The 23,474-nt window shown below is 44.8% G+C and overlaps 1 protein-coding gene across 1 annotated transcript in view; it reads right to left on the bottom strand.

Annotated features, from left to right (window-relative positions):
- Nucleotides 1-23,474, bottom strand: part of LOC138681613 (pecanex-like protein 2) — a 1,209,413-nt gene that overhangs the window by 1,011,892 nt on the left and 174,047 nt on the right. The window contains exon 4 of the mRNA XM_069769269.1: nucleotides 8,902-8,938. Within this exon, the coding sequence (XP_069625370.1) occupies nucleotides 8,902-8,938 (37 nt within the window). The remainder of the gene's footprint in view (nucleotides 1-8,901; nucleotides 8,939-23,474) is intronic.

Here is a 23,474-nt window from a genome sequence, read left to right as displayed (position 1 = left end):
GAGGGTGCCAATACTTTTGTCTGGACCATTTTTGGAGTTTTGTGTGAAATGATCAATGTTTTGCTTTTTGCTTCATTCTCTTTTGTGTTTTTTCATTTAAGACAAATTAAATGAAGATAATAATACCAAATAATTTGTGATTGCAATCATTTTCAGGAAGAAACTGAGTATTATCTGACAGAATTGCAGGGGTGTCAATACTTTTGGCCATGACTGTATATATAGTACAGACCAAAAGTTTGGACACACCTTCTCATTCAAAGATTTTTCTGTATTTTCATGACTATGAAAATTGTACATTCACACTGAAGGCATCAAAACTATGAATTAACACATGTGGAATTATATACTTAACAAAAAAGTGTGAAACAACTGAAAATATGTCTTATATTCTAGGTTCTTCAATGTAGCCACCTTTTGCTTTGATGACTGCTTTGCACACTCTTGGCATTCTCTTGATGAGCTTCAAGAGGTAGGCACTGGGAATGGTTTTCACTTCACAGGTGTGCCCTGTCAGGTTTAATAAGTGGGATTTCTTGCCTTATAAATGGGGTTGGGACCATCAGTTGTGTTGTGCAGAAGTCTGGTGGATACAACGCTGATAATACTACTGAATAGACTGTTAGAATTTGTATTATGGCAAGAAAAAAGCAGCTAAGTACAGAAAAACGAGTGGCCATCATTATTTTAAGAAATGAAGGTCAATCAGTCCGAAAAATTGGGAAAACTTTCAAAGTGTCCCCAAGTGCAGTGGCAAAAACCATCAAGCGGTACAAAGAAACTAGCTCACATGAGGACCACACCAGGAAAGCAAGACCAAGAGTCACCTCTGCTTCTGAGGATAAGTTTATCTGAGTCACCAGCCTCAGAAATCACAGGTTAACAGCAGCTCAGATTAGAGACCAGGCCAATGCCACACAGAGTTCTAGCAGCAGACACATCTCTACAACAACTGTTAAGAGGAGACTTTGTGCAACAGGCCTTCATGGTAAAATAACAGCTAGGAAACCACTGCTAAGGACAGGAAGCAAGCAGAAGAGACTTGTTTGGGCTAAAGAACACAAGGAATGGACATTAGAGCAGTGGAAATCGGTGCTTTGGTCTGATGAGTCCAAATTTGAGATCTTTGGTTTCAAACACCGTGTCTTTGTGCGACGCAGAAAAGGTGAACGGATGGACTCTACATGCCTGGTTCCCATCAGTGAAGCATGGAGGAGGAGGTGTGATGGTGTGGGGGTGCTTTGCTGGTGACACTGTTGGGGAGTTATTCAAAATTGAAGGCATACTGAACCCGCATGGCTACCACAGCATCTTGCAGCGGCATGTTATTCCATCTGGTTTGTGTTTAGTTGGACCATCATTTATTTTTCAACAGGACAATGACCCCAAACACACCTCTAGGCTGTGTAAGGGCTACTTGACCAAGAAGGAGAGTGATGAGGTGCTACGCCAGATGACCTGGCCTCCAGTCACCAGACCTGAACCCAATCGAGATGGTTTGGTGTGAGCTGGACCGCAGAGTGAAGGCAAAAGGGCCAACAAGTGCTAAGCATCTCTGGGAACTCCTTCCAGATTGTTGGAAGACCATTTTCAGTGACTACCTCTTGAAGCTCATCAAGAGAATGCCAAGAGTGTGCAAAGCAGTCATCAAAGGAAAAGGTGGCTACTTTGAAGAACCTAGAATATAAGACAATTTTCAGTTGTTTCACACGTTTTGGTTAAGTATATAATTCCACATGTGTTAATTCATAGTTTTGATGCCTTCAGTGTGAATTTACAATTTTCATAGTCACGAAAATACAGAAAAATCTTTAACCCCTTCCCGACCTTTGACGCCACGTAGGCGTCATGAAAGTCGGTGCCAATCCGACCCATGACGCCTATGTGGCGTCATGGAAAGATGGCGTCCCTGCAGATCGGGTGAAAGGGTTAACTCCCATTTCACCCGATCTGCAGGGACAGGGGGAGTGGTAGTTTAGCCCAGGGGGGGTGGCTTCACCCCCTCGTGGCTACGATCGCTCTGATCGGCTGTTGAAAGTGAAACTGCCAATCAGAGCGATTTGTAATATTTCACCTATTATAACTGGTGAAATATTACAATCCAGCCATGGCCGATGCTGAAATATCATCGGCCATGGCTGGAAATACTAATGTGCCCCCACCCCACCCCACCGATCGCCCCCCAGCCCCCCGATCTGGCCGGTACACTGCTCCGGCTCCCCTCCGTCCAGTGCTCCGCTCCCCCCATGCTCTTGTCCGCTCCCCCCGTGCTCCAATCACCCCCCCGTGCTCCAATCACCCCCCCTGCACTCCGATCCACCCCCCCCTGCACTCCGATCCACCCCCCCGGTGCTCCGTTCCACCCCCCCCGTGCTCCATTCCAGCCCCCCCGTGCTCCGTTCCACGCCCCCGTGCTCCGATTCCCCCCCTCCCGCGCTCCGATTCCCCCCCCGTGCTCCGATCCCCCCCCGTGGTCCCCCCACCCCATTATACTTACCGATCCAGCCGGGGTCCCGTCCGTCTTCTCCCTGGGCGCCGCCATCTTCCAAAATGGCGGGCGCATGCGCAGTGCGCCCGCCGAATCTGCCGGCCGGCAGATTCGTTCCAAAGTGCATTTTGATCACTGAGATAGATTATATCTCAGTGATCAAAATAAAAAAATAATAAATGACCCCCCCCCTTTGTCACCCCCATAGGTAGGGACAATAAAAAAATAAAGAAATTTTTTTTTTCCACTAATGTTAGAATAGGGTTAGGGTTAGGGGTAGGGTTAGGGTTAGGGGTAGGGTTAGGTGTAGGGGTAGGGTTTGGGTTAGGGTTAGGGGTAGGGTTAGGGTTAGGGGTAGGGCTAGGGTTAGGGGTAGGGTAAGGGGTAGGGTTAGGGTTAGGGTTAGGGGTAGGGTTAGGGGTAGGGTTAGGGTTAGGGCTAGGGGTAGGGTTAGGGTTTCGGTATGTGCACACGTATTCTGGTCCTCTGCGGATTTTTCCGCTGCGGATTTGATAAATCCGCAGTGCTAAACCGCTGCGGATTTATGGCGGATTTACCGCGGTTTTTTCTGCGCATTTCACTGCGGTTTTACAACTGCGATTTTCTATTGGAGCAGTTGTAAAACCGCTGCGGAATCCGCACAAAGAAGTGACATGCTGCGGAATGTAAACCGCTGCGTTTCCGTGCAGTTTTTCCGCAGCATGTGTACAGCGATTTTTGTTTCCCGTAGGTTTACATTGAACTGTAAACTCATGGGAAACTGCTGCGGATCCGCAGCGTTTTCCGCAGCGTGTGCACATACCTTTAGAATTAGGCTATGTGCACACTGTGCGGATTTTGCTGCGGATCTGCAGCGGATTGGCCGCTGCGGATTCGCAGCAGTGTTCCATCAGGTTTACAGTACCATGTAAACATATGGAAACCAAATCCGCTGTGCCCATGGTGCGGAAAATACCGCGCGGAAACGCTGCGTTGTATTTTCCGCAGCATGTCAATTCTTTGTGCGGATTCCACAGCGTTTTCCACCTGTTCCTCAATAGGAATCCGCAGGTGAAATCCGCACAAAAAACACTGGAAATCCGCGGAAAATCCGCAGGTAAAACGCAGTGCCTTTTACCCGCGGATTTTTCAAAAATGGTGCGGAAATATCTCACACGAATCCGCAACGTGGGCACATAATAGCCTTAGGGTTAGGGTTGGAATTAGGGTTGTGGTTAGGGTTGTGATTAGGGTTATGGCTACAGTTGGGATTAGGGTTAGGGGTGTGGGGGGGTTAGTGTTGGAGTTAGAATTGAGGGGTTACCACTGTTTAGGCACATCAGGGGTCTCCAAACGCAACATGGCGCCACCATTGATTCCAGCCAATCTCGTATTCAAAAAGTCAAATGGTGCTCCCTCACTTCCGAGCCCTGACGTGTGCCCAAACAGTGGTTTACCCCCACATATGGGGTACCAGCATACTCAGGACAAACTGCGCAACAATTACTGGGGTCCAATTTCTCCTGTTACCCTTGTGAATCTAAAAAAATGCTTGCTAAAACATAATTTTTGAGGAAAGAAAACGTATTTATTATTTTCACGGCTCTGCATTATAAACTTCTATGAAGCGCTTGGGGGTTCAAAGTGCTCACCACACATCTAGATAAGTTCCTTTCGGGGTCTAGTTTCCAAAATGGGGTCACTTGTGGGGGGTTTCTACTGTTAAGCCACATCAGGGGCTCTGCAAACGCAACGTGACGCCCACAGAGCATTCCATCAAAGTCTGCATTTCAAAATGTCACTACTTCACTTCCGAGCCTCGGCATGTGCCCAAACAGTGGTTTACCCCCACATATGGGGTATCAGTGTACTCAGGAGAAACTGGACAACAACTTTTGGGGTCCAATTTCTTCTGTAACCCTTGGGAAAATAAAAAATTCTGGGCTAAATAATTATTTTTGAGGAAAGAAAACGTATTTATTATTTTCACGGCTCTGCATTATAAACTTCTATGAAGCACTTGGGGGTTCAAAGTGCTCACCACACATCTAGATAAGTTCCTTTGGGGGTCTAGTTTCCAAAATGGGGTCACTTGTGGGGGGTTTCTACTGTTAAGCCACATCAGGGGCTCTGCAAACGCAACGTGACGCCCACAGAGCATTCCATCAAAGTCTGCATTTCAAAACATCACTACTTCACTTCCGAGCCCCGGCATGTGCCCAAACAGTGATTTACCCCCACATATGGGGTATCAGCGTACTCAGGAGAAACTGGACAACAACTTTTGGGGTCAAATTTCTCCTGTTACCCTTGGGAAAATAAAAAATTGCAGGCTAAAAGATCATTTTTGAGAAAATAATTTTTTTTTTTTATTTTCATGGCTCTGCGTTATAAACTTCTGTGAAGCACTTGGGGGTTCAAAGTCCTCACCACACATCTAGATTAGTTCCTTTGGGGGTCTAGTTTCCAAAATGGTGTCATTTCTGGGGGATCTCCAATGTTTAGGCACACAGGGGCTCTCCAAACGTGACATGGTGTCCGCTAATGATTGGAGCTAATTTTCCATTTAAAAAGCCAAATGGCGTGCCTTCCCTTCCGAGCCCTGCCGTGCGCCCAAACAGTGGTTTAACCCCACATATGGGGTATCAGCGTACTCAGGACAAACTGGACAACAATATTTGGGGTCCAATTTCTCCTATTATCCTTGGCAAAATAGGAAATTCCAGGCTAAAAAATCATTTTTGAGGAAAGAAAAATTATTTTTTATTTTCATGGCTCTGCGTTATAAACTTCTGTGAAGCACCTGGGGGTTTAAAGTGCTCAATATGCATCTAGATAAGTTCCTTGGGGGGTCTAGTTTCCAAAATGGGGTCACTTGTGGGGGAGCTCCAATGCATAGGCACACAGGGGCTCTCCAAACGCGACATGGTGTCCGCTAACAATTGGAGCTAATTTTCCATTCAAAAAGTCAAATGGCGCGCCTTCCCTTCCGAGCCCTGCCGAGTGCCCAAACAGTGGTTTACCCCCACATATGAGGTATCGACGTACTCGGGAGAAATTGCCCAACAAATTTTATGATCCATTTTATCCTACTGCCCATGTGAAAATGAAAAAATTGAGGCGAAAAGATTTTTTTTGTGAAAAAAAAGTACTTTTTCATTTTTACAGATCAATTTGTGAAGCACCTGAGGGTTTAAAGTGCTCACTAGGCATCTAAATAAGTTCCTTGGGGGGTCTAGTTTCCAAAATGGGGTCACTTGTGGGGGAGCGCCAATGTTTAGGCACACAGGAGCTATCCAAACGCGACATGGTGTCCGCTAACGATGGAAATAATTTTTCATTCAAAAAGTCAAATGGCGCTCCTTCCCTTCCGAGCCTTACCATGTGCCCAAACAGTGGTTTACCCCAACATATGAGGTATTGGTGTACTCAGGAGAAATTGCCCAACACATTTTAGGATCCATTTTATCCTGTTGCCCATGTGAAAATGAAAAAATTGAAGCTAAAAGAATTTTTTTGTGAAAAAAAAGTACTTTTTCATTTTTACGGATCAATTTGTGAAGCACCTGGGGGTTCAAAGTGCTCACTATGCATCTAGATAAGTTCCTTGGGGCGTCTAGTTTCCAAAATGGGGTCACTTGTGGGGGAGCTCCAATTTTTAGGCACACGGGGGCTCTCCAAACGTGACATGGTGTCCGCTAAAGAGTGGAGCCAATTTTTAATTCAAAAAGTCAAATGGCGCTCCTTCCCTTCCAAGCCCTGCCGTGCGCCCAAACAGTGGTTTACCCCCACATATGAGGTATCAGCGTACTCAGGACAAATTGGACAACAACTTTCGTGGTTCAGTTTCTCCTTTTACCATTGGGAAAATAAAAAAATTGTTGCTAAAAGATAATTTTTGTGACTAAAAAGTTAAATGTTCATTTTTTCCTTCCATGTTGCTTCTGCTGCTGTGAAGCACCTGAAGGGTTAATAAACTTCTTGAATGTGGTTTTGAGTACCTTGAGGGGTGCAGTTTTTAGAATGGTGTCACTTTTGGGTATTTTCAGCCATATAGACCCCTCAAACTGACTTCAAATGTGAGGTGGTCCCTAAAAAAAATGGTTTTGTAAATTTCGTTGTAAAAATGACAAATCGCTGGTCAAATTTTAACCCTTATAACTTCCTAACAAAAAAAAAATTTGTTTCCAAAATTGTGCTGATGTAAAGTAAACATGTGGGAAATGTTATTTATTAACTATTTTGTGTCACATATCTCTCTGGTTTAACAGAATAAAAATTCAAAATGTGAAAATTGCGAAATTTTCAAAATTTTCGCCAAATTTCCGTTTTTATCACAAATAAACGCAGAATTTATTGACCTAAATTTACCACTAACATGAAGCCCAATATGTCACGAAAAAACAATCTCAGAACCGCTAGGATCCGTTGAAGCGTTCCTGAGTTATTACCTCATAAAGGGACACTGGTCAGAATTGCAAAAAACGGCAAGGTCTTTAAGGTCAAAATAGGCTGGGTCATGAAGGGGTTAAACGAGCAGGTGTGTCCAAACCTTTGGTCTCTACTGTATATACCGTATATACTCGAGTATTAGCCGACCCGAGTATAAGCCGACCCCCCTAATTTTGCCACATAAAAAACTGGGAAAACTTAATGACTCGAGTATAAGCCTAGGGTGGGAAATGCAGCAGCTACCGGTAAATGTCAAAAATAAAAATAGATACCAATAAAAGTAAAATTAATTGAGACATCAGTAAGTAACGAGGAGCAGGTGACTATCACGCAGCGCAGCGCTCCCCTCCCTTTTATACTCACCTGCTCCTGGCCCGGTCCCTGTACGTCTGTTCCCTGGCGCTGCAGCTTCTTCCTGTACTGAGCGGTCACCGTTACCACTCATCACAGTAATGAATATGTGGCTCCACCTCTATGGGAGGTGGAGCGGCATATTCATTACTGTAATGAGCGGTACCATGTGACCGCTCAGTACAGGAAGAAGCTGGGGCGCCGGGAAGCAGGGATGTTCAGGGCCCGCGCCAGGAGCAGGTGAGTATAATTAGACAGCCCCCGCTCCCCCCTCCCCTGCCGACTCCTGGGTATGACTCGAGTATGAGCCGAGAGGGGGACTTTCAGCCCAAAAAAATGGGCTGAAAATCTCGGCTTGTACTCGAGTATATGCGTTATATATAGACTGAATATATGTTTTTACGAATATTTGAGGCCATGGATCTATTCTATGTCCATTTTGCAAGCCGGCGAGAAAATCTCGCCGTACGGATGCCATACAGATGCCATACGACATCTGATAATTTTTGGAGAAAAAAAATCACATCCTCGCATTGAATATGGATCACTGTTCAGGAAATTTTCTACGTATTTCGGCCATCAAAAACGGACCGTATATTTATACGTTGTGTGTAACTCCGCCTTAATATGTGTCAAACAGAAATCAGTCCCAGGAGCGCTGAAGGAAACTCAGACAACATATGTCGTTTGCCACAACGCGTTTCAACGGTAAACACCGTCTTCTTCAGGTGGGAGTCCCACCTGAAGAAGACGGTGTTTACCGTTGAAACGCGTTGTGGCAAACGACATATGTTGTCTGAGTTTCCTTCAGCGCTCCTGGGACTGATTTCTGTTTGACACACATTCTTATCCTCCTTTGGAGGTATTCAGCTGGAGCTGCGGTGGTGCTCGACAACTCCCTTTCATCTCCCCTTCCCTGGGTCAATTCCTCTGCGCTCCCCTCTGACTGCTTTCACTTATCTTGCTCCGGCCTTAATATGACATTACCAGGCCACATGTCTTGTGCTACTGTGTGCAGCCTGCATAAGCTAAAACATGCACCCGCAGCATGAAGCTTCTCCAAACGTGTCTCCCATTGAGCACAACTGGGATGTCATTGCTCACAATTACATGGGAAGCTACCAGCAGAAGATCTTGATAATTTGTGTGCCAAAGAGCAATCATTATGGTAGAACTATCCTCGGACAACCGCGCTGAAACGCTGCAGATCCAAAAGTGATTTACAGTACAATGTAAATCAGTGGCAAAAAAAAAATGCTGTGCTAATGGTGCCAAAAAATCCGCACTGAAAACGCAGCACATTCAAAAAAGGACCATGTCAATTCTTTTTGCGGATCTGCTGCGCTTCTGCACCCATTCCATAATAGAAATCAGCAGGGGTAAATAAAGGAAGAAATCTGCACAAAATCCGCAACAAATCTGCAAAAAAACCGCACAAAAAATGCAGAATCTGCGCAGAAAATTCCACAGTCAAATCTGCAACGTGTGCACATACTCTTAATAACCTCATTGATAGCATTCCATGTCTTTATGCTTGCAGTGCTCATACTACAAAGAGATACTTTACCCTAGTAATGTGATATGGTGTATATGTGTGTTACAATTATTAAAAATCAAATAAACATAAAAACCTTTTAACTCTTTCTGGTTATCCAGCGTCTGCATCACCTAAAAAGGTAGAAAAAATTGTATCATTTATATAGCAACATCTTAGAAATTACAAAAGTACATATATGGATATATTAGCAAGTATATAAGCAAGTGACATATCTTCAGCAGAGATTTATGCAAATAAAAATTAGTTCCATACATGAGTTGAGTGGAGTTGTTTCTGCTGTATGTAAGAAAATTGCTCACTATGCACATATGGAAATTTCAGACATGCATTTGATCCCCGCTAACCAGATTTTTAATAGACTAAGAAGGTCCATGAATAGAAAAGCTAGCAAATAAAAAACAGTCAAAACAAATGTACCAAATACTGTGTATAACCAAGCATGAAAATAAACAATAGGGATGCAATTTAAAAAAATGGACATTTTATTAACTAAGTAATTCAGATGTAGAAATATTTAAACAAACAATGTACATGCCTTCAACATTCATGTGAGTGTTAGTTGTATGTTTTTATGCACGTTTATTACTTACTGCAAAGTCAAAAGTTTATACACTGCTCAAAAAAATAAAGAGAACACTCAAATAATACATCCTAGCTCTGAATGAATGAAATATTCTCATTGAATACTTTGTTCTGTACAAAGTTGAATGTGCTGACAACAAAATCACACAAAAATCATCAATGTAAATCAAATTTATTAACCAATGGAGGCCTGGATTTGGAGTCACACACAAAATCAAAGTGGAATGTAATGTACTTAAAACAAGTCAAAATGATGCTCAGTATTGCTTGTGGCCTTCACGTGCCTGTATGACCTCCCTACTGTACAACACTTGAGCATGCTCCTGATGAGGCAGTGGATGGTCTCCTGAGGGATCTCCTCCCAGACCTGGACTAAAGCATATGCCAACTCCTGGACAGTCTGTGGTGCAATGTGACTTTGGTGGATGGTACGAGACATGATGTCCCAGATGTGTTCAATCAGATTCAGGTCTGGGGAATGGTCAGGCCAGTCCATAGCTTCAATGCCTTCATCTTGAAGGAACTGCTGACACACTCCAGCAACATGAGGTCTGGCATTGTCCTGCATTAGGAGGAACCCAGGGCCAACCACACCAGCAAATGGTCTCACAAGGGGTCTGAGTATCTCATCTCAGTACCTAATGGCAGGCAGGCTACATCTGACGAGCACATAGAGGGCTGTGCGGCCCTCCAAAGAAATACCACCCCACACCATTACTGACCCACTGCCAAACCAGTCATGCTGAAGGATGTTGTAGGCAGCAGATCGCTCTCCACAGTGTCTCCAGACTCTGTCACATGTGCTCAGTGTGAACCTGCTTTCATCTGTGAAGAGCACAGGGTGCCAGTTGCGAATTTGCCAATCCTGGTGTTCTGTGGCAAATGCCAAGCATCCTGCACAGTGTTGGACTGTGAGCACAGCCCCCTTCTGTGGATGTCGGGCACTCAGACCATCCTCATGGAGTCTGTTTCTAACTGTTTGTGCAGACACATGCACATTTGTGGCCTGCTGTAGGTCATTTTGCAGGGCTCTGGTAGTGCTCCTCCTGTTACTCCTTGCACAAAGGCTGAGGAAGCGGTCCTGCTGCTGGGTTGTTGCCCTCTAACGGCCCCTTCCACGTCTGTCTCCTGGCCTGTCTCCTGGTAGTGCCTCCAGCCTATGGACACTGTTGTGAATTCTGTGGCTGAATTCACTCCTGTGGTCACAAGTGGTACTGCAGCTTCTGAGCTTCCTCCCTCAGGTGTTCTGGTGAGCTCGTTGGCTGCTTTGTTATTTAACTCCACCTGATTCTGTCTTCCTTGCTCCTTGTCAATGTTCCAGTGTTGGACCTGAGCTTCTGGATCTTTCCTGTGGCCTGCTGCTCTGCTTAGATAAGTGCTTCTTTGCTTTTGTTGCTACTTTTTCTGTCCAGCTTGTCTATTCGTTTTTGCTTGAAGCTCTGAGACGCAAAGGGTGCACCGCCGTGCCGTTAGTTCGGCACGGTGGGTCTTTTTGCCCCCTTTGCGTGGTTTTTTGCTTTAGGGTTTTTTGTAGACTGCAAAGTTCTCTTTGCTATCCTCGCTCTATCTAGAATATCGGGCCTCACTTTGCTGAATCTATTTCATCCCTACGTTTGTCTTTTCACCTTGCTAACAGTCATTATATGTGGGGGGCTGCCTTTTCCTTTGGGGTATTTCTCTGAGGCAAGTCAGGCTTGTTTTTCTATCTTCAGGCTAGTCAGCTCCTCAGGCTGTGCCGAGTTGCATAGGTAGTGACAGGCGCAATCCACAGCTGCCTTTAGTTGTGTTTAGGATAGGTTCAGGTATTGCGGTCTACAGAGATTCCACGTCTCAGAGCTCGTTCTATTGTTTTTGGGTTATTGTCAGATCACTGTATGTGCTCTGATTGCTGGCACACTGTGTCACTGGATTGCCTACATAACAGTACAAGGAGCCTACCTAATGATTCTCAATAGAGGGAAAAAGAAGTTCTGACATCATTTTTTTTTCTCAGCTCTGTGTTCAGTCTTTTTTTTCCCCTAGACATTTGGGTGTTTCAGGACACAGGTGTGGACATGGATATTCAGGGTCTGTGCTCTTCAATGGATAATCTCGTTACAAATGTACAAAGGATTCAAGATACTATTGATCAGAAATCTATGTTAAAACCAAGAATTCCTATTCCTGATTTGTTTTTTGGTGATAGAACTAAGTTTCTTAATTTCAAAAATAATTGTAAGCTATTTCTGGCCTTGAAACCTCATTCTTCTGGTAATCCTATTCAACAGGTTTTGATTATTATTTCTTTTTTGCGCGGCGACCCTCAGGACTGGGCATTTTCTCTTGCGCCAGGAGACCCTGCATTGAGTAATGTCAATGCGTTTTTCCTGGTGCTCGGATTGCTTTACGATGAGCCTAATTCAGTGGATCAGGCTGAGAAAAATTTGCTGGCTTTGTGCCAGGGTCAGGATGATATAGAAGTATATTATCAGAAATTTAGGAAGTGGTCAGTACTCACTCTGTGGAATGAATCTGCGCTGGCAGCTTTGTTCAGAAAGGGTCTCTCTGAGGCTCTTAAGGATGTCATGGTGGGTTTTCCTATGCCTGCTGGTTTGAATGAGTCTATGTCTTTGGCCATTCAGATCGGTCGACGCTTGCACGAGCGTAAATCTGTGCACCATTTGGCGGTATTGTCTAAGATTAAACCTGAGCCTATGCAGTGCGATAGGACTATGACCAGAGTTGAACGGCAAGAACACAGACGTCTGAATGGTCTGTGTTTCTACTGTGGTGATTCCACTCATGCTATTTCTGATTGTCCTAAGCGCACTAAGCGGTTCGATAGGTCTGCCGTCATTGGTACTGTACAATCCAAATTCCTTCTGTCCATTACCTTGATATGCTCTTTGTGATCGTATTCTGTCATGGCGTTTGTGGATTCAGGCGCTGCCCTGAATCTGATGGATTTGGATTATGCTAAACGTTGTGGGTTTTTCTTGGAGCCTTTGCGGTGTCCTATTCCGTTGAGAGGAATTGATGCTACACCTTTGGCCAAGAATAAACCTCAGTACTGGACCCAGCTGACCATGTGCATGGCTCCTGCACATCAGGAAGTTATTCGCTTTCTGGTGCTACATAATCTGCATGATGTGGTCGTGTTGGGGTTGCCATGGCTGCAAACCCATAATCCAGTATTGGATTGGAACTCTATGTCGGTATCCAGCTGGGGTTGTCAGGGGGTACATGGTGATGTTCCATTTTTGTCTATTTCGTCATCCACTCCTTCTGAGGTCCCAGAGTTCTTGTCTGATTATCAGGATGTCTTTGAAGAGCCCAAGTCCAATGCCCTACCTCCGCATAGGGATTGTGATTGTGCTATCGATTTGATTCCTGGTAGTAAATTCCCTAAAGGTCGATTATTTAATTTATCCGTGCCTGAACACGCCGCTATGCGCAGTTATGTGAAGGAATCCCTGGAGAAGGGACATATTCGCCCATCGTCATCACCACTGGGAGCAGGGTTCTTTTTTGTAGCCAAGAAGGATGGTTCGCTGAGACCATGTATTGATTACCGCCTTCTTAATAAGATCACTGTTAAATTTCAGTATCCCTTGCCATTGTTATCTGACTTGTTTGCTCGGATTAAGGGGGCTAGTTGGTTCACTAAGATAGATCTTCGTGGTGCGTATAATCTGGTGAGAATCAGGCAAGGAGATGAATGGAAAACTGCATTTAATACGCCCGAGGGTCATTTTGAGTATCTAGTGATGCCGTTCGGACTTGCCAATGCTCCATCTGTGTTTCAGTCTTTTAGGCATGACATCTTCCGTGAGTATCTGGATAAATTCCTGATTGTTTACTTGGATGACATTTTGATCTTCTCAGATGATTGGGATTCTCATGTGAAGCAGGTCAGAATGGTTTTCCAGGTCCTGCGTGCTAATTCTTTGTTTGTGAAGGGATCAAAGTGTTTCTTCGGTGTGCAGAAAGTTTCATTTTTGGGGTTCATCTTTTCCCCTTCTACTATCGAGATGGATCTGGTTAAGGTCCAAGCCATCCAGGATTGGACTCAGCCGACATCTCTGAAAAGTCTGCAAAAATTCCTGGGCTTTGCTAATTTTTATCGTCGCTTCATCTGTAATTTTTCTAGCATTGCCAAACCATTGACCGATTTGACCAAGAAGGGTGCTGATTTGGTTAATTGGTCTTCTGCTGCTGTGGAAGCTTTTCAGGAGTTGAAGCATCGTTTTTGTTCTGCCCCTGTGTTGTGTCAACCAGATGTTTCTCTTCCGTTCCAGGTCGAGGTTGATGCTTCTGAGATTGGAGCAGGGGCGGTTTTGTCACAGAGAGGTTCTGGTTGCTCAGTGTTGAAACCATGTGTTTTCTTTTCCAGGAAGTTTTCGGCTGCTGAGCGTAATTATGATGTGGGCAACCGAGAGTTGCTGGCCATGAAGTGGGCATTCGAGGAATGGCGTCATTGGCTTGAAGGAGCTAAGCATCGCGTGGTGGTATTGACTGATCATAAGAACCTTACTTATCTCGAGTCTGCCAAGCGCTTGAATCCTAGACAGGCCCGTTGGTCGTTATTTTTTGCCCGCTTCGATTTTGTGATTTCGTACCTTCCGGGCTCTAAAAATGTGAAGGCGGATGCTCTGTCTAGGAGTTTTATGCCCGACTCTCCGGGTTCATCTGAGCCGGCGAGTATCCTCAAGGAAGGAGTCATTGTGTCTGCCATCTCCCCTGATTTGCGGCGAGTGTTGCAAAAAGTTCAGGCGAATAAACGTGATCGTTGTCCGGCGGAGAAACTGTTCGTCCCTGATAGGTGGACTACTAAAGTTATCTCTGAACTTCATTGTTCGGTGTTGGCTGGTCATCCTGGAATATTTGGTACCAGAGAGTTAGTGGCTAGATCCTTCTGGTGGCCATCTCTGTCACGGGATGTACGTACTTTCGTGCAGTCCTGTGGGATTTGTGCTAGGGCTAAGCCCTGCTGTTCACGTGCCAGTGGGTTGCTTTTGCCCTTGCCGGTCCCAAAGAGGCCTTGGACACATATTTCGATGGATTTCATTTCTGACCTTCCCGTTTCTCAAAAGATGTCAGTCATTTGGGTGGTCTGTGATCGCTTTTCTAAAATGGTCCATCTGGTGCCCTTGGTTAAATTGCCTTCCTCCTCTGATTTGGTGCCTTTGTTCTTCCAGCATGTGGTTCGTTTGCATGGCATTCCTGAGAATATTGTTTCTGACAGAGGTTCCCAGTTTGTTTCGAGGTTTTGGCGAGCCTTTTGTGGTAGGATGGGCATTGACCTGTCTTTTTCCTCGGCTTTCCATCCTCAGACTAATGGCCAGACCGAACGAACCAATCAGACCTTGGAGACATATCTGAGATGTTTTGTTTCTGCAGACCAGGATGATTGGGTGTCCTTTTTGCCGTTGGCTGAGTTCGCCCTTAATAATCGGGCCAGCTCGGCTACCTTGGTCTCTCCATTTTTCTGCAATTCTGGGTTCCATCCTCGTTTCTCTTCAGGACAGGTTGAGTCTTCGGACTGTCCTGGTGTGGATTCTGTAGTGGACAGGTTGCAGCAGATCTGGACTCAGGTAGTGGACAATTTGGCCTTGTCCCAGGAGAAGGCTCAACTGTTCGCTAATCGCAGACGCCGTGTGGGTCCCCGACTTCGTGTTGGGGATCTGGTTTGGTTATCTTCTCGTCATATTCCTATGAAGGTTTCCTCTCCTAAATTTAAACCTCGTTTTATTGGTCCGTATAGGATTTCTGAGATTCTCAATCCTGTGTCTTTTCGTCTGACCCTCCCAGACTCCTTTTCCATACATAATGTATTCCATAGGTCGTTGTTGCGGAGATACGTGGCGCCTATGGTTCCATCTGTTGAGCCTCCTGCCCCGGTTTTGGTGGAGGGGGAATTGGAGTATATTGTGGAGAAAATTTTGGATTCTCGTGTTTCTAGACGGAAACTCCAGTATCTGGTTAAATGGAAGGGTTATGCTCAGGAAGATAATTCCTGGGTTTTTGCCTCTGATGTCCATGCTCCAGATCTTGTTCGTGCCTTTCATGTGGCTCATCCTGGTCGGCCTGGGGGCTCTGGTGAGGGTTCGGTGACTCCTCCTCAAGGGAGGGGTACTGTTGTGAATTCTGTGGCTGAATTCACTCCTGTGGTCACAAGTGGTACTGCAGCTTCTGAGCTTCCTCCCTCAGGTGTTCTGGTGAGCTCGTTGGCTGCTTTGTTATTTAACTCCACCTGATTCTGTCTTCCTTGCTCCTTGTCAATGTTCCAGTGTTGGACCTGAGCTTCTGGATCTTTCCTGTGGCCTACTGCTCTGCTTAGATAAGTGCTTCTTTGCTTTTGTTGCTACTTTTTCTGTCCAGCTTGTCTATTCGTTTTTGCTTGAAGCTCTGAGACGCAAAGGGTGCACCGCCGTGCCGTTAGTTCGGCACGGTGGGTCTTTTTGCCCCCTTTGCGTGGTTTTTTGCTTTAGGGTTTTTTGTAGACTGCAAAGTTCTCTTTGCTATCCTCGCTCTATCTAGAATATCGGGCCTCACTTTGCTGAATCTATTTCATCCCTATGTTTGTCTTTTCATCTTGCTAACAGTCATTATATGTGGGGGGCTGCCTTTTCCTTTGGGGTATTTCTCTGAGGCAAGTCAGGCTTGTTTTTCTATCTTCAGGCTAGTCAGCTCCTCAGGCTGTGCCGAGTTGCATAGGTAGTGACAGGCGCAATCCACAGCTGCCTTTAGTTGTGTTTAGGATAGGTTCAGGTATTGCGGTCTACAGAGATTCCACGTCTCAAAGCTCGTTCTATTGTTTTTGGGTTATTGTCAGGTCACTGTATGTGCTCTGATTGCTGGCACACTGTGTCACTGGATTGCCTACATAACAGGACACTACGCTGACAGACACAACAAACCTTCTTGCCACAGCTCGCATTGATGTGCCATCCTGGATGAGCTGCACTACCTGAGCCACTTGTGTGGGTTGTAGAGTCTGTCTCATGCTACCACGAGTGTGAAAGCACAACCAACATTCAAAAGTTACCAAAACATCAGCCAGAAAGCATTGGTACTGAGATGTGGTCTATGGTCCCCACCTGCAGAACCACTTCTTTACTGAGTGTGTCTTGATAATTGCCAATAATTTCCATCTGTTCTCTATTCCATTTGCACAACAGCATGTGAAATTGTCAAACAGTGTTGCTTCGTAAGTGGACATTATGATTTCACAGAAGTGTGATTTACTTGGAGTTATATTCTGTTTAAGTGTTCCCTTTATTTTTTTGAGCAGTGTATAATGTGCACTAAGATTACTATGCCTTTAACCCCTTTACCCCCAAGGGTGGTTTGCACGTTAATGACCGGGCCAATTTTTACAATTCTGACCACTGTCCCTTTATGAGGTTATAACTCTGGAACGCTTCAATGGATCCTGGTGATTCTGACATTGTTTTCTCATGACATATTGTACTTCATGACAATGGTAAAAATTCTTTGATAGTACCTGCGTTTATTTGTGAAAAAAACGGAAATTTGGCGAAAATTATGAAAATTTCGCAATTTTCCAACTTTGAATTTTTATGCAATTAAATCACAGAGATATGTCACACAAAATACTTAATAAGTAACATTTCCCACATGTCTACTTTACATCAGCACAATTTTGGAACCAAAATTTTTTTTTGTTAGGGAGTTATAAGGGTTAAAAGTTGACCAGCAATTTCTCATTTCTACAACACCATTTTATTTTAGGGACCACATCTCATTTGAAGTCATTTTGAGGGGTCTATATGATAGAAAATACCCAAGTGTGACACCATACTACAAACTACACCCCTCAAGGTGCTCAAAACCATATTCAAGAAGTTTATTAACCCTTCTGGTGCTTCACATGAATTTTTTGAATGTTTAAATAAAAATGAACATTTAACTTTTTTTCACAAAAAATTTAATTCAGCTCCAATTTGTTTTATTTTACCAAGGGTAACAGGAGCAAATGGCCCCCAAACATTGTTGTACAATTTGTCCTGAGTATGCCAATACCCCACATGTGGGGGTAAACCACTGTTTGGGCGCATGGCAGAGCTCGGAAGCGAAGGAGTGCCATTTGACTTTTCAATGCAAAATTGACTGGAATTGAGATGGGACGCCATGTTTCGTTTGGAGAGCGCCTGATGTGGCTAAACATTGAAACCCCCCACAAGTGACACCATTTTGGAAAGTAGACCCCCTAAGGAACTTATCTAGAGGTGTGGTGAGCACTTTGACCCACCAAGTGCTTCACAGAAGTTTATAATGTAGAACCGTAAAAATAAAAAATCATATTTTTTCACAAAAATTATCTTTTCGCCCCCAATTTTTTATTTTCCCAAGGGTAAGAGAAGAAATTGGACCCCAAAAGTTGTTGTACAATTTGTCCTGAGTACGCTGATACCCCATATGTGGGGGTAAACCACTGTTTGGGCGGATGGGAGAGCTCGGAAGGGAAGGAGCGCCATTTGACTTTTCAATGCAAAATTGACTGGAATTGAGATGGGACGCCATGTTTCGTTTGGAGAGCCCCTGATGTGGCTAAACATTGAAACCCCCCACAAGTGACACCATTTTGGAAAGTAGACCCCCTAAGGAACTTATCTAGAGGTGTGGTGAGCACTTTGACCCACCAAGTGCTTCACAGAAGTTTATAATGCAGAGCCGTAAAAATAAAACAAAATTTTTTTCCCACAAAAATTATTTTTTTAGCCCCCAGTTTTGTATTTTCCTGAGGGTAACAGGAGAAATTGGACCCCAAAATTTGTTGCCCAATTTGTCCTGAGTGTGATGATACACCATATGTGGGGGGAACCACTGTTTGGGCACATGGGAGGGCTCAGAAGGGAAGGAGTGCCATTTGAATGCAGACTTAGATGGAATGGTCTGCAGGTGTCACATTGCGTTTGCAGAGCCCCTAATGTACCTAAACAGTAGAAACCCCCACAAGTGACACCATTTTGGAAAGTAGACCCCCTTAGGAACTTATCTAGATATGTGCTGAGCACTTTGACCCACCAAGGGCTTCACAGAAGTTTATAATGGAGAGCCGTAAAAATAAAACAAAATTTTTTTCCCACAAAAATTATTTTTTAGCCCCCAGTTTTGTATTTTCCCGAGGGTAACAGGAGAAATTGGACCCCACAATTTGTTGTCCAATTTGTCCTGAGTGCGCTGATACCCCATATGTGGGGGGGAACCACTGTTTGGGCGCATGGGAGGGCTCGGAAGGGAAGGAGCTCCATTTGGAATGAGGACTTAGATGGAATGGTCTGCAGGTGTCACATTGCATTTGCAGAGCCCCTAATGTACCTAAACAGTAGAAACCTCCCACAAGTGACATCATTTTGGAAACTAGACCCCCTAAGGAACTCATCTAGATGTGTTGTGATAGCTTTGAACCCCCAAGTGTTTCACTACAGTTTGTAACGCAGAGCCGTGAAAATTAAAAAAAAAAATCTTTCCCCCAAAATTATTTTTTAGCCCCCAGTTTTGTATTTTCCCGAGGGTAAGAGGAGAAATTCGACCCCAAAAGTTGTTGTCCAATTTGTCCTGAGTACGCTGATACCCCGTATGTTGGGGGAAACCACCGTTTGAGCGCATGGCAGAGCTCGGAAGGGAAGGAGCGCCATTTGGAATGCAGACTTAGATGGAATGGTCTGCAGACGTCACATTGCGTTTGCAGAACCCCTAATGTACCTAAACAGTAGAAACCCCCCACAAGTGACCGCATATTGGAAACTAGACCCCCCAGGGAACTAATCTAGATGTGTTGTGAGAACTTTGAACCCCCAAGTGTTTCACTACAGTTTATAACGCAGAGCCGTGAAAATAAAAAATCTTTTTTTTTCCCACAAAAAATATGTTTTAGCCCCGAGTTTTGTATTTTCCCAAGGGTAACAGGAGAAATTGGACCCCAAAAGTTCTTGCCCTATTTGTCCTGAGTACGCTGATACCCCATATGTTGGGGTAAACCCCTGTTTGGGCACACGGAAGAGCTCGGAAGGGAAGAAGCACTGTTTTACTTTTTCAACGCAGAATTGGCTGGAATTGAGATCGGACGCCATGTCGCGTTTGGAGAGCCCCTGATGTGCCTAAACAGTGGAAACCCCCCAATTATAACTGAAACCCTAATCCAAACACACCCCTAACCCTAATCCCAACAGTAACCCTAACCACACCTCTAACCCAGACACACTCCTAACCCTAATCCCAACCCCATTCCCAAATGTAATCTAAACCCTAACTGTAACTTTAGCCCCAACCCAAACTGTAGCCCTAGCCCTAACCCTAGCCCTAACCCTAGCCCTAACCCTAACCCTAGCCCTAACCCTAGCCCTAACCCTAGCCCTAACCCTAGCCCTAACCCTAGCCCTAACCCTAACCCTAACCTTAGCCCTAGCCCTAGCCCTAACCCTAACCCTAGCCCTAACCCTAGCCCTAACTCTAACCCTAGCCCTAGCCCTAATGGGAAAATGGAAATAAATACATTTTTTTAATTTTTCCCTAACTAAGGGGGTGATGAAGGGGGGTTTGATTTACTTTTATAGCGGGTTTTTTAGCGGATTTTTATGATTGGCAGCCGTCACACACTGAAAGACGCTTTTTATTGCAAAAAATATTTTTTGCGTTACCACATTTTGAGAGCTATAATTTTTCTATATTTTGGTCCACAGAGTCATGTGAGGTCTTGTTTTTTGCGGGACGAGTTTACGTTTTTATTGGTAACATTTTCGGGCACGTGACATTTTTTGATTGCTTTTTATTCCGATTTTTGTGAGGCAGAATGACCAAAAACCAGCTATTCATGAATTTCTTTTGGGGGAGGCGTTTATACCGTTCCGCGTTTGGTAAAATTGATAAAGCAGTTTTATTCTTCGGGTCAGTACGATTACAACGACACCTCATTTATATCATTTTTTTATGTTTTGGCGCTTTTATACGATAAAAACTATTTTATAGAAAAAATAATTATTTTGGCATCGCTTTATTCTCAGGACTATAACTTTTTTATTTTTTTGCTGATGATGCTGTATGGCGGCTCGTTTTTTGCAGGACAAGATGACGTTTTCAGCGGTACCATGGTTATTTATATTTGTCTTTTTGATCGCGTGTTATTCCACTTTTTGTTCGGCGGTATGATAATAAAGCGTTGTTTTTTGCCTCGTTTTTTTTTTTTTTTCTTACGGTGTTTACTGAAGGGGTTAACTAGTGGGCCAGTTTTATAGGTCGGGTCGTTACGGACGCGGCGATACTAAATATGTGTACTTTTATTGTTTTGGTTTTTTATTTAGATAAAGAAATGTATTTATGGGAATAATATTTTTTTTTTTTTCATTATTTTGGAATATTTTTTTTTATTTTTTTTTTACACATTTGAAAAATTTTTTTTTTACTTTGTCCCAGGGGGGGACATCACAGATCGGTGATCTGACAGTTTGCACAGCACTCTGTCAGATCACCGATCTGAGAGCAGTGCAGGCTGCTTCACAGTGCCTGCTCTGAGCAGGCTCTGTGAAGCCACCTCCCTCCCTGCAGGACCCGGATCCGCGGCCATCTTGGATCCGGGGCTCGAGCAGGGAGGGAGGTAAGACCCTCGCAGCAACGTGATCACATCGCGTTGCTGCGGGGGGCTCAGGGAAGCCCGCAGGGAGACCCCTCCCTGCGCGGTGCTTCCCTGCACCGCCGGCACATCGCGATCATCTTTGATCGCGGTGTGCCAGGGGTTAATGTGCCGGGGGCGGTCCGTGACCGCTCCTGGCACATAGTGCCGGATGTCAGCTGCGATAGGCAGCTGACACCCGGCCGCGATCGGCAGCGCTCCCCCCGTGAGCGCCGCCGATCGCGCTGGACGTACTATCCCGTCCATGGTCATAGGGGCCCACCCCACATGGACGGGATAGTACGTCCGATGTCAGAAAGGGGTTAAACAATTCTGGACTACCCTTGTGATGATCATGTCATGTGTTTGGAAGCTTCTGATAGGTTCTTTGGCAACATCTAAGTTAACTAGAGACACAAATGTGCATGTATTTTAATGCACGCTGCTTTTTTGTGTAGCATCATGAATTGTGGACTTGCAAAAGTCTGGCTCATCTTTGGGTACAATTTAAAGATGCCTTAAGTTAAGATGTCTTGTTCACCTTTACAAACAATTATAAGCAAGTACAAACAAGATGGGAATGTCCAGTCATCATACCGCTCAGGAAGGAGACAGGTTCTGTGTCCCAGAGATGAATGTGCTTTGGTCTAACATAGGCATATTAACCCAAGGACAAAAGCAAAAGGCCTTGCAAAGATGATGGCGGAAGCTGGTAAGATTGTGTTAAAGGGAAGGTGCCACCAGTTTTCTTGTATTTTGTTTTTTTGTGAAATTTAGCTTAAAATAGTAATTAAAATGTATTAATGCAATGTTTGCACTCTTTGCAAACATTTCTATATGAAAAATATTATATATTTTTCTACAAATATACATATTTACCACTAGGGGGAGCATTTTCCGTTTTAGACCTCAAACAGCTATAGTAACATTTAGCAGCTTTACTCTTTGCTGGAAAATTGGGGCAGTAACTGCTGACATCACCATTTCCCTCCCCTTTTGGGTGGTCTAACATCCCTGGGGCAGAATGAAGAGCAGCATCACAGGGCAGCACCATTTTGTGTGTGACTGCCCTGTGATCTGCTATCACCAGCAGTTACTGCATCAGAGGCACAGCTTGTTTACAGAGGAGCAGAACACAGTGGACTCAGCAGCATTTTTTGTGAATAACATTCTTGCCATCCCCCTTCCCCCACCTTAATCCCTGTCCTGTCAGCTGCCCTGCTCTCACTCCAGGTGTCACCTCCCTCTCTGCAGGCTGTGAGTGCAGCTTACCAGAGATCACACACTGTGTGTGAGGGGGAGGCAGAGACACAGCAGGAGAAGCACACAGGGCAGCGTGTGAGGAGCAGAGGATGTGTGCCTGCTTGGAGTACAGAGGAGCAGTGAGGGCTTCTTCTGTCCTGCGATAGAGAGTAAGTGGAGCTCGGCAGATAGCACAGGGCTATAATAAAATGGCAGCTAGTCACACCTACAGCAGTGAGTTGTGCAGCCCACAGAGGCGTGCCCAGCTCACTGCTAATGCTGCTGCAATGCTACAGATAGGGTCAGCGCCGGTCTATTATCTCCTATGTCCATGGGGTGCCTTAATCTGACACTGATATTGCCCTGCTACTGCTGCAAAACCAAGATGTCAGCCCCCAGTGCAGTCTTTAAAGGGAACCTGTCACCCCGTTTTTTCAGATTGAGCTATAAATACTGTTAAATAGGGCCTGCGCTGTGCGTTACTATAGTGTATGTAGTGTACCCTGATTCCCCATGTATGCTGAGAAATACATTACCAAAGTCGCCGTTTTCGCCTGTCAATCAGCCTGGTCTGGTCAGGTGGGCGTGTTCACAGCGCTCTTTTCTTCCCCAGCTTTCCGTTGGTGGCGTAGTGGTGTGCGCATGTCCAAGGTCCGAATTCCCTGCGCCCACGTGAAGACACAGCGCGCGATCTGCGCTGTAATCCCTTGCATCGGTGGGGGCAGCCATCGGCTTTGGGAAAATGGCCGCCGCGATCTCTAATGCGCACGTGTGGCATCCCGCGGCCATTTTCCTGAAGCCCCGTGCAGCAGAGCACTCCATCTGCGCATGCGCGGCCCCAGGAAGATGTTATTTAAGGTACAGTTACACAGGATCCATGAACATGCTTATGAGGGGAGGGATGAAAGACATCAGACGACAACTTTGCGTGTTTGAATGCAGATATTAATAAATAGGCAGTTTATATTGCAGAGAAATTGCTGGGCAATAATGGACAATGTCCTTATGTGGCAAATAATAGAGCAATATACCCAATGTGGCAAAGAAGAGGTTAATAAACGGCAGTCTCTCAGTATAACAGTCAGTGAATAATAGGCAGTATATGGAGAAAACACCAAACAAAAGTTCAAAATTGGTGTGAAAATGTCACTGAACCACTTCACAACTAAATATATATAGTTTTGGTAAATGGTATTATCATTTTTTTG

This window comes from Ranitomeya imitator, chromosome 5, assembly GCF_032444005.1.
Source record: "Ranitomeya imitator isolate aRanImi1 chromosome 5, aRanImi1.pri, whole genome shotgun sequence".
In the NCBI taxonomy this organism is placed as follows: domain Eukaryota; kingdom Metazoa; phylum Chordata; class Amphibia; order Anura; family Dendrobatidae; genus Ranitomeya; species Ranitomeya imitator.
The sequence above is the reverse complement of the archived record's forward strand: the minus strand, read 5'-3'. Positions and strand labels throughout refer to the sequence as shown.